Source organism: Mizuhopecten yessoensis, unplaced genomic scaffold (assembly GCF_002113885.1).
Source record: "Mizuhopecten yessoensis strain PY_sf001 unplaced genomic scaffold, ASM211388v2 scaffold10635, whole genome shotgun sequence".
NCBI lineage: Eukaryota > Metazoa > Mollusca > Bivalvia > Pectinida > Pectinidae > Mizuhopecten > Mizuhopecten yessoensis.
In genome coordinates this window covers 1,241,109-1,252,157 of record NW_018408645.1, presented here as the reverse complement: position 1 = coordinate 1,252,157, position 11,049 = coordinate 1,241,109, and the positions used below count along the sequence as shown (strand labels likewise).

Here is an 11,049-nt window from a genome sequence, read left to right as displayed (position 1 = left end):
ATGGAAGGTCCCTGCAAAATTTCATTGAAATTGGTTCAGGGGTTTTGGAGAAGAAGTCGAAAATGTAAATTGTTTACGGACGCACGACGGACGACGGACGACGACGGACAAAAGGCGATCGCAATAGGTCACTTGAGACTTTGTCTCAGGTGACCTAAACATGCAATACGTAACACATTAAAAGATGGGATAATGTGGCCATGTGCTGCGACTCTAGATTTCAATACTGAGGTTCGGAGATGTGTAGTTTGTAGGTCTAATAATTACCTGAGCTCTGACATGTGTAATTTGTCGGAAGTAGTAGGGGCATGCCCAGGTGATGACCAGTACGGAGTGGACAGTGTTTTGGCAGGAGAAGAAGACAAATCTTGCACAGTCTGTAGAGAGAATTTGTTTTCATTATCCACTTTAAACATTATGAATTATTGCTAGTGTAAGTAATGAAAACTACTTTTCATCTCCTATTTTGTTGTTTCAGTTAAAAATGTTTTGTTATTGCTTCACTTTGATTAATTAAAGTTACAAACCATGTTTTTTGTACAAAGAGAATAAATAGTAACATTAGAGCAATATTTGTATATATTTGAAAGACAGATAGGCTCATTATTACATATATTACATTCAACTTCAACGAGGATTTCAAGAAAATTATTCAATGTTAAAAATAAATGGGTTCTATGATATTAAGATTATGTCAATAAATACAATTTATTTGATTATTAATAACCACAAAAGTGTCACCAATTTTGATACAGAATGACCTTGACTTTCATAAAGGTGAATACCAACAAGGTCTCTTACCCTATCAATCCTGTCTTGACGACGTTCAATGTCTTTACGGTCAGAGTAAATGCCTGACATATCCAGTTCTATTTTCACTGTGAACAAAAGTTATTGTACATCTACGATTAATAAAATTACATATGTACATACTCATAATGAAATCAGATAACCAATACAAGGGAAAAGTAAACATCAATATCACAGCCCAAGTTAATGATACATGTCAAAGGTTTAAGATAGTAATAAAAAAAGAAATTTGAAATTGTACAACAGAATGACTTACTGAGTCTACTCTTCAGTACTTCTACATCCCTCTTCACAGTTTCCATTTCATCTCTTAAAGTGTGTTTCCTGTCAAATAATGATGTACTCTTTGCATACTTTTTTTTATTATTTAGACATGACAGCTTGTATCTTCAATTACTGTCATTTAGGACATTTCTATAAATTTCACACGGCTATGTAAAGACATGCAAAGTTTATATGAGCAGAAAATTGTTACAAGTCTGTTCTCTCTAAATCTTTCCCAATGTGTTTTCGTCATAACTTTATAGCTTTACAGATGTAGGAAACGACATTTCTAATTTCAGCATTGCCATTGGAATATAAGGTAACGTAAATAAGACTGTACTATCTAACTAAAGGTGGCGAGAACATATTGTTTTGTTAGGATCTGGAACACACAGAGAGTTTGAAGATATATCGTGGAGGAAGAATCTGTATAAATCCAACACAAAACAAGATGGTGGTATAATTTATTTTTCTCATTTGCCAAACATAGGTGACAATAACCATTTTTTGTGCAATTGCCAGTAAAACAATGCATGTCTATGGCTGATATCGACACTTTTTAATGCACCTGGAAAATTATGAATGGTCACCTTGGCTCAGGGTAAAAAATGTCCGCATAGTTATTGTCATCTCACATGTAGCTATATAGTAGATGACCATTTACCATAATGTTGTTAATTTAGACAGATATAAAGGATATATACAGTAATATAATACTGTAACAGTTATCAATAGTAGATTTATACTTACATATCCTGCATATCTCTACTGAGGGAGTTCACTTGAATGTCTGACACTGGGTTGTCCCCCTTGTTTCGGTACACTTGTACCTGATTTTGCAGCACATGTATCTCAGACAACATCTCACGCTTCACCTGCTCCATGCGACGCTCTATTGAGTTGTCTGAATTCTTGTCATACATCCTCCCACCCAGTGATTGTATCTCTCCTACGAAAAAGAATCAACACATTTCTCTTGTATACTTTCCCTCCCTGTGACTGTTATGTCCTACAAAAAGAGTAACACATCATCCCAATACAACTCCCTCCCTGTGACTGTATATCTCATACATAACTTTGGCATAACATCCTACTACACCCTCCTATTGTGTGACTTTAACCGCATACATATCCAGGGCCATTTTGTTTATCGTGATTCGAACGGTTGAACCAATAGGACCATTGTTCGTTTATGAAATAAAGTCAGACCTAGTAATCTGATGTTGTTTTCAGGCGAGCTTTGACAAAGCCTTGCAAGGCCTGCATTTTACAATTGCAGGTCCGCCAGTATTTGTACCTGAAAATGTTACAGTTAAAAACAGACGAACCGGTTGTTCCGCATAAACGAACAGGCCCCTAGTAAACAACAGCACATCATCCTAGTACACACTCCCATCATGTGACTGGATATCTCATAAATAAACAACAGCACATCATTCTTTTACATCTTCCCATCATGTGACCTCCCATTGCCTGACTGTATATCTCATACAAAAGTACATTATTGCATATTTGCATTACTGTCCATTAACAATTCAAGTCAATTATGGTTAAACAACACTGTTGTAAGACATTAAAGAAAATTAACTAGGTTAAAAAGTCAATAGGTAAGGACTTTATATATCATACAAACGCAGTACACCTCACTTCACCCTCCAAACCCAGTGACTGTATAGCTCCTACAAAAACATCTTCATTACTGCATCCTCCAACCAATTGACTTAACAGAAATAAGAACAAATATTCTTTAATTATTCAATATTTTATATGCAATATTCATCCACTTGACCCTGACTGCACACATGTATAATACATTTTCTCTGACCTACCTCGGATATCTCGGATCTGCTCTCCATAATTGTTTCTCTCACTTTCAAGCTTGTGAACCATCTGCATCAGTTGATCTATTAGCTGTCAAAATTTCAACAAATAATTTGTATTTCATGACTTTTGACGAAAGATCGCAAGCCTTAAAATGATCTAAAAAACGTGAAGACAACGGTTGTTTTGTGTATTATCAAACTTTATAAAGAAATGTCACAGGTTTATTATAAGGGTAACACATTTAAACAACAACTACTTTTAGTAATTTACTTGTACATATAGCTCATCCAACGGATCAGGAGTGAGGAAACCAACAGAGGTTATAGAACAGCTTTTATCTCTTGAGTGAGGATACTCACAATAGTAATTAAACAGACTTAAGCTTCGTTTACAATTGGTTGGATTGAGGAAACCAAGACTAGTTAATCTATAGGAAAAAAGATGTTAATTTGTTAAAATGTTTCCTCTCTAGATCTACATACCTTGTTTTGTTGGTCCAGTTTCTCCTGCAGTGATTGTGTAAACATGGGGTTTGAACTAGCACCACCAGTGGCCCCTGTGTATGTTGTGCTGTGATTGGCACCATATGCGGTGCCAGTCAGAGCACCGCCAGGGGTATATGACTTATTATCTAAGGCACTTGATTCATAGGTATCTGGTATTGTACTGAGTTGTGTCCCCTGTCTGAAAGATGATGTCATACCACCAGGGTACTGGGAGGTTCGTGGTATGTCTGACGTGGAAGAAAATCTCCTCATTGTCGGAGATGAACTGGAATCTAAGATAATAAAACAGTGATTGGGATGTTTTAGGTATATATCCTATATAGGATACAGGTAAGAGCCAAATAATAATTATGGATGAAAAAAATAAAATCTTTTTACAAATCTCCAAAATTCTTGCACCTATTTTTAGTCATTTCAATTGAAGATTATTGTGTATGCAAAATTAACACTCAAAGACACTGGATTACATTCATAAACAAAGTTTTAATTTTAACACAGACAATTTCTAAATCAACTTGTATTATTTTTTTCATTTCATAGCATCAATCTTGACAATTGATCATTCTTCATTTAAAAATATTAGTATGTTCATCACAAATTTATGCAGAGATTATTTTTTATGGCAAATTACAAAATTGTCAGATCCATATTAATCACTTATCAACCCAGCAATTGTAAATTCATTTGCTTTGCGGTTAAATCAGATTAACCTTCATAGATTTATATTTATGTTCTTTATGCTTAACTTGTACCCATTGAAAATGACATTCATTTTGCATAACACAGGTGACCTCATCACCGCGTATTGATACACTACAATGACGTAGCACAGGGCTTAACTTGCTCCACATCCGCCATGGAACAGCCATCGATGTAGTTTTGTTATGCTAGTATGAATTTACATTACCATTATTGGCTTGATTTTAAAGCTGAAGTAAGGTAAAGTATATGGTAATATTGTACGACTTGTAGAAATTCTACAAATCAAATTTTGAAAATGGAACTATATTTTGTTTGTTTTGTTGTTTCGCTGTTGCTAGGACCACCAACAGAAGTTTCAAATTTTCCAGCAAAACATGCTGTTTTCTTTTCTGCGTTGCCCCCATGTATAAATAGGGGGAAAAAACATTTTTTTATTTTTATTTATGCGTGCATTGGAAAATTCAAAGCACTTAAAAATATAAATATAAAGAATGTATTCATTTTTTCAACATTCATGAGGTCAAAACAACATTGGCTTTCTGGACATATTTACCAAGAATAGCTAACACAGTTCATGGAATATGTTCAGAAAGCGAATGTTGTTATGACATCACGAATGTTGAAAAATTAAATTTCATTCCGAATACTGAACACATATGATCATCAAACATCAAATAAAACCAAACAAGTCAGTGAAATGTAAATGACCTCTAAATAAAATAGTTTAAATAACAGATTATACTAGTCAAAAATATTTTCTTATATCGAAAAAGATTAAGCTAGTAACATCAAGGTAAACAGTTTTGTTGACTAGATTTAATATTTACTCTCTTAGACAGACTCAAGAAATGCATGCATTCATGTCCTCATTCATCAAGTAGTTAGAATGTGTAAATGTGATTAACTGAAATAGCTATAGGTGTTCAGTGGGCTATGTACGTTTCTTTTGTTTTATATCATAAACCTTGATGTATGACATCAATATGAAGATGAATGTATTTTGTCATCATCATGTTAGTTAAACTTGCACTTATAATCTTTAAAAAAAAATGATAACTTTAAAACAAAAATCAACCTACATCTCTTGTACTTCCAGTCGTTGCTACCACGGAAACAGGTACCATCTCCAACTCTTCTCTGAAAAAGACAAAGTCAACCTTTGTTTCAGTAATTTCCAGATCCAGTACATCTAGCTAAAAACAGCTGCTTGCTGATATTGATGCTGTTAAAACATGAAGGAAATTAACAGAAAAAGAGCAGTCATATCCTGATGTTGTTGAGAAAAAAAGCCCCTAAAAAAAGGAGTTGTATCCCAATGTTGTTTAAACTAAGAGTAAAGTGACATAAAAAGGAGACTGGAAGAGTCTTTTTTCAAAGTTGTATATCCACTTTCCATAATCTTCCACAAATCTTCACTTGGTTATACAAAACAGATGTTAATATATTAACATATATAATTAGACAATAATTAAAAAAATGTTGCTTCCACTTTAAGGAAATCCATTCCTTAATCCACTCTGGTGGAGGTTGGGGGTACTTTTCAAATACTCCAGGCGTCCTCAGAACATTTGATTTTAAATAAACCAAATTATACAAGAATGATAATGGTAGCCTAGTGCACAAATAATGTTATTTTGTCGAACTAAAATTGACTCAAAAGTGTCAATTTACTAACATACCCAGACTCTAGACTCTACTTGCGATTGTACAGTATTGTTATTGTATTTGTAAAATTTTGACGTGAAACATGACTAGACCGGTGCATGTTGGTCAATAGAAATATGCGCTCAAGTTGCCAATACAAACCTTCATCCGAGACAAATTTGATTGCGTTTCACGCAAAAGGGATGAAACTTTGCCTTCCCAATCCATTTTTATGTTCATGCCCCCCAATACTGACTGTCCGTAGTTACAATTTTGGCATTTTACGGTTGGTTGCGTTGTCCAAGAAGCTAAACGTCTTGCTCACCAAGATTAGGGTAATCACTAACTTGGGAAACGACATGAGAAATCCGGAAAAAAACACGGGTATCATTTTCATAATAAAAATATAGCGAAAAAGGTTTAATCTGACAATATGACTATAGAAATCATATTCATATGTTTAGAAACAGACAAGTTATATAGTTTTCCTCATAGACAGGTTATGATTAAAACGTACCTGCATTTTGCTTTAAATTTACGGTAACTCGTCATTGGACCGTCTCTAATGTTTCCAAACTGTACTGTAGCAGTATACACCAGAATGGTTGAACAAGGGAAGATACGTTTTTTTACCTCGCATCCATGGCGCAGCCTCTAAGCTCTTTTCATGAATGCTAGGGATCTGATGGCATCTATCTGTTTGATGTCTTTCCCAAAGATAATACTTGCGGACTGTTGTACACTCCCAAGGAACAGTTAAAGTAATTACTTCCTAGGACAGTCTCTACTGTGTACCATGAAAGGCACAGGGTTCTACTCCAAAGATACCAAAATGGCTTTAACGCGGCTTTAATCCCGACACCCAACCCAAGGCGCAGGGTTGGGTGTCGGGGAATCTTTTCTTGGAGATATTGATGGTAATGCACTTGGATTGAATGACATGCATCTGCCATGTTTTCTCCCTGGACTCATGATCAAGAGCCTTCAGGTCTTGTTGGAGCACTGTCTTGTCCTGTCTGTTGATTGTCCGATGGACTCGTAGACAGTTATCTGCAAATAGCATCACCTCTGATATCACTTTTTCAGGAAAGGTCTGATGATGTCTCGCAGGTAGCAGGCGTATGCTTGCCTAACTGACAGGTGACTTTTGGATTTCAGCACTCTGAATCTGTCCCGGTCTTTGTTTGAGACTCTGGCCATCTGATGCGTTCTGTCCCGTTGACGAATTAAACGCCTTATAGCAGTGTGTATTCAGGGGTTGGCATCCTCGATACTCCAGGGGTTACGCTCACTTTCTCTCTTTGCACCAATGGAATATGTCATAGCAAAATATTGAAGGCACGCGGCTAGATATTTCATTGGTCTCAGTTGAAATACCTTTACCAATCGCTAAGCTAAACTGATAAATGTCCTTTGAATATAACAAAGGAGCGACACCCTTTCAGTTTTACCGTTAAGCGACCGCGTGATTCTTTTGATGTTTATCAAGGATCAAACTAATCTTCTTGTTTCATCCACAAGGGGGCGCGTACCGAGCCTTCGATTTTGCCATGACATATTCCAGGGGTGCAGACAGCGTAAGTGAGTGTAGACCCCGAGGATGAGGGGTTGGTGAAGCGTGATCTAGTTTGCTTGTGCGGAACTTTAGCCTCCTGGATTGCTAACATTTCGTCACGGAAGTCCTGCCAGTGTTAATATGTCACATCCTTTCTAAGCCGGCCCTTTGACATATATCTGTATACTGGCACTGTTGTCCTTCACCGCTAGTAGGACTCATCCATGTTGAACAGTCGTTGTCTCCAGGGTACACCTGGTAACTACTAGGTAGAACCTTGCACGATAGGCTACTGTCGTGGAGCCACGTCTCGATTCCTAGTATGGAGTCAGGCTCTGTGTTGTCAATGAGCACTTGTATATACTGGACATTGTTCTTAAGGCTTTGAACGTTGATAACAATGGTTTGATATTGTTCATTGTCTGCTTGGGTTGTGTGGTTTTAGTAGCGTGACCATTCAGTGAAGATGAATGTACTGGGCTGAACATTGATGATAGTGTCGATTTGTCAAGAGATGTGGTATTCACGAACTCTAGGCCTTGAAAAGAGTTACTTTGAACTGAGATTGAACTGTATAGTGTTAAGTGGTTTGGGGTATCACAGTTCTTACATACCCATGCTGTGGATTGGTTGGCGTACAGGAACAAATCCCCCGTCGACACAGCCATACATTGTACGTGGTACGAATCATCTGTCGCAGGCCAAATCTCATTGACCACATTTTACTGCTCTGGTGCAGAATTGACAGGGATACTTGGGGATGCAGGGGCCGGGCCGGTTTTTACTTGTCCGCTCATAACGGAGAAATATGTATCAGGATTGTGTAATGAGAAACAACTGGGAGATCGGTCAAGTTTTGGAATCAATGAGACATGCACATGACTGACGGTGCTCGTCTTCCGATAGAAAACAGAAACAAAATGTTTTAGCTATGTTGTACCACCTATTGTTTTTGGTGAAGTTGTGAGGAAATGATCGAGGATAATCTACACGAAAGAGAAAATGCGCCTGTATTATTCATAGAACAGCTATAAAACAAAAATATTTGTAGAGATAATGAATATTTAGATAATCGGGTTATTCTCTCTCTTGCTTTTAGGAAGGCGTTGAATGAAGTGACAGATGTCGCATTTATCAATTTCGAAGGCAATGCTATAGAGGCAGAGTCAAGATTCAGACAGACGTACGATTATTAGAACGTAAAGATAATAATGACGATAAATGCATTTTAACATATGCCCCAAACAACTCTACAGAACGTTACCAGTTTACCAAAAAATAATCATAAACAACCATTCTTGTGACAGTATAGATATATGCATGCAGGCGACTTCAATTGCATTTTAGTTAATAAAGTTGATCGTTTCCGCAAAAAACCTAGATGACTCTTCAACCGAATCTGACTTATTTTATTGAAACTTTTTAATTGAAAGATATATGGAAATTAGGAAATCCCCAAATAAGATACAAGATACAAGAAACTTTATTTAACGTCGCATACAGGTAAACAAGGAACATTAGCTCTTGAGAGCTATTATTGCGAAATAAATAACTTATTACATTTCCAAACAAGGAAATTCGAAAAGAAGAATAGACATGTTCCTTGTCAGCCCTAGAATTGAAAGTGAGGTACACAATACCGGAATTCTGCATGGTTTGTAATATATATATAGTGATCATAATATGATCACTGTTAAAGTTCATATGGACAAAATATTAATAAGTTCCGGGTTATGAAAAAAATGAATGCTAATACAATAGAAAGCGAGGGTTTTAAAATCCTTTTGAAGCTTTTCCGAGATACTGGATTACAGAAAAGAATTATTTTAATGAAATAAAAGAATGGTGGGAAACTGCAAAGATTAAGATCAAGGAAATCGTTATAAGTCTATCTAAAACTCTGAACAAAACTGACACAGAAATTAATGAAATGTAAAAAGAATAAAATATACTGCATGTAACAACAACAGAAAACCAAAATGGGGAGAAAATCAATGAAATAACAGGTATTCTAAAATAACATAAAAATAAGAGAGCAAGATCCAGGAGTATGAAGAAAATGAGAGATCAACAAAACATTTCTTCGAGCTGGAAAAACGAAGAGAAAAAAAAATGTGGCATAGAATTAAAGCTACAGATGGATTTTCGGTTTTACAAAAAGCTAGTTACCTCTGAAGGATGGGAGAGAGAGCGAGAAATATAATGTTGGATAATGTATAAGGAGGAATTATTTAAAAGTATCAATGAAATGAAAAAGAACAAGTCTTCCGGGGAAGTATAATGATATGGTATTCATTTATTTGAGAACTTGTTAATGAAATACACTGTATGCAGAACGAATAAAATACCAGAATCGCAATCAAAATGAATCTTAATACTCTTGTACAAAGACGTGAACAGGAGAGAACGTGAAGATATGAAAACTGGAGACTGCTCACACTGTTAAATATGTATTAAATTATAGCGATAACTTTGGCAAATAAAATAAAAAAAATACTTCCAGATATTTTCAATAGCAGTCGTAGACTAATGGTATGACGTCGACAACGTTGAGTTATTTATCAAGATCAGACAGTTTTTGTTCCTGGAAGAAAAATTGCTGATGCAAATAGGCTAATACAAGATAAATGCAAAAATGCTTTCGATAGGATTGATTGGGGATAGATATATGTTTTGAATGTTTTAAATTTGGTAAAAGAAATTAGGGATTGAGTACAAATGCTTTTATTAGATGCTAATACAAGTATAAAGACGTGTATTTACCTCAGAATACTTCAATATATCACGATCCGAGAGGCAGAGGTGCCCGATCACGACAATTTTATAATCATTCAAGCGGAACCCTTAGCCTGCTCTACTGCAATAATAACATAAAAGGAATAACACTTCCGGGTCAAACTGAAGAAAAATTAATACGTTCGCAGACAACACTCCACTTTTCAGGAAAGACGAAAAAAGCAAAAGTTGAATCATTCAAAGTATTAAACACATATGAAAAGGCACCAGGTTCGAAAATAGAAAATTAATCTAAATTAAATCACTGGTATCTACCTTGGAAGATGGAAACATAAGTTTCCCAAATACAAAGCAATGAATTTGACAAGAACAATTATTAAATATGGGCACGTAATCGATAACGATTCGTTATGGAAATAAAAAATAAAAAAAGATAATAACCGCTTACAAGTATAGAAAACAAGAATGTCTACCTGTTAGAAAAAAAGTTCATAAAGGAATGTTTAATTACATGTATGTAAGATAACGTGTAATGTTAAAGTATGTAAGATTGTGTGTAATGTTATATTATGTAAGTTGTGTGTAATGTTATATTATGTAAGATTGAGTGTAATGTTAAAGTATGTAGATTGAGTGTCATGTTAAAGTATGTAAGATTGAGTGTAATGTTAAGGTATGTAAGATTGAGAGTAATGTTTAATTACATGTATGTAAGATAACACGTAATGTTAAAGTATGTAAGATTGTGTGTAATGCTATATTATGTAGGATTGTGTGTTATGTTATATTATGTAAGATTGTGTGTAATGTGATATTATGTAAGATAACGCGTAATGTTAAAGTGTGTAAGATTGTGTGTAATGTTATATTATGTAAGATAACACGTAATGTTAAAGTATGTAAGATAACGCGTAATGTTAAAGGATGTAAGATTGTGTGTAATGTTATATTATGTAAGATAACACGTAATGTTAAAGTATGTAAGATAACACGTAATGTTAAAGTATG

General features: G+C 35.2%; 1 protein-coding gene across 1 annotated transcript in view; it reads right to left on the bottom strand.

Annotated features, from left to right (window-relative positions):
- LOC110461562 overlaps nt 1-6,063 on the bottom strand; it is a 12,016-nt gene extending 5,953 nt beyond the window's left edge. The window contains exons 1-8 of the mRNA XM_021515079.1: nt 5,913-6,063; nt 5,186-5,243; nt 3,381-3,676; nt 2,904-2,985; nt 1,825-2,023; nt 1,067-1,134; nt 802-878; nt 268-377 (exon numbers count right to left, since the gene is read on the bottom strand). Of these exons, the coding sequence (XP_021370754.1) occupies nt 268-377; nt 802-878; nt 1,067-1,134; nt 1,825-2,023; nt 2,904-2,985; nt 3,381-3,676; nt 5,186-5,243; nt 5,913-5,990 (968 nt within the window). The 5' untranslated portion in view covers nt 5,991-6,063. The remainder of the gene's footprint in view (nt 1-267; nt 378-801; nt 879-1,066; nt 1,135-1,824; nt 2,024-2,903; nt 2,986-3,380; nt 3,677-5,185; nt 5,244-5,912) is intronic.
- Nucleotides 6,064-11,049: the final 4,986 nt, after the last annotated feature.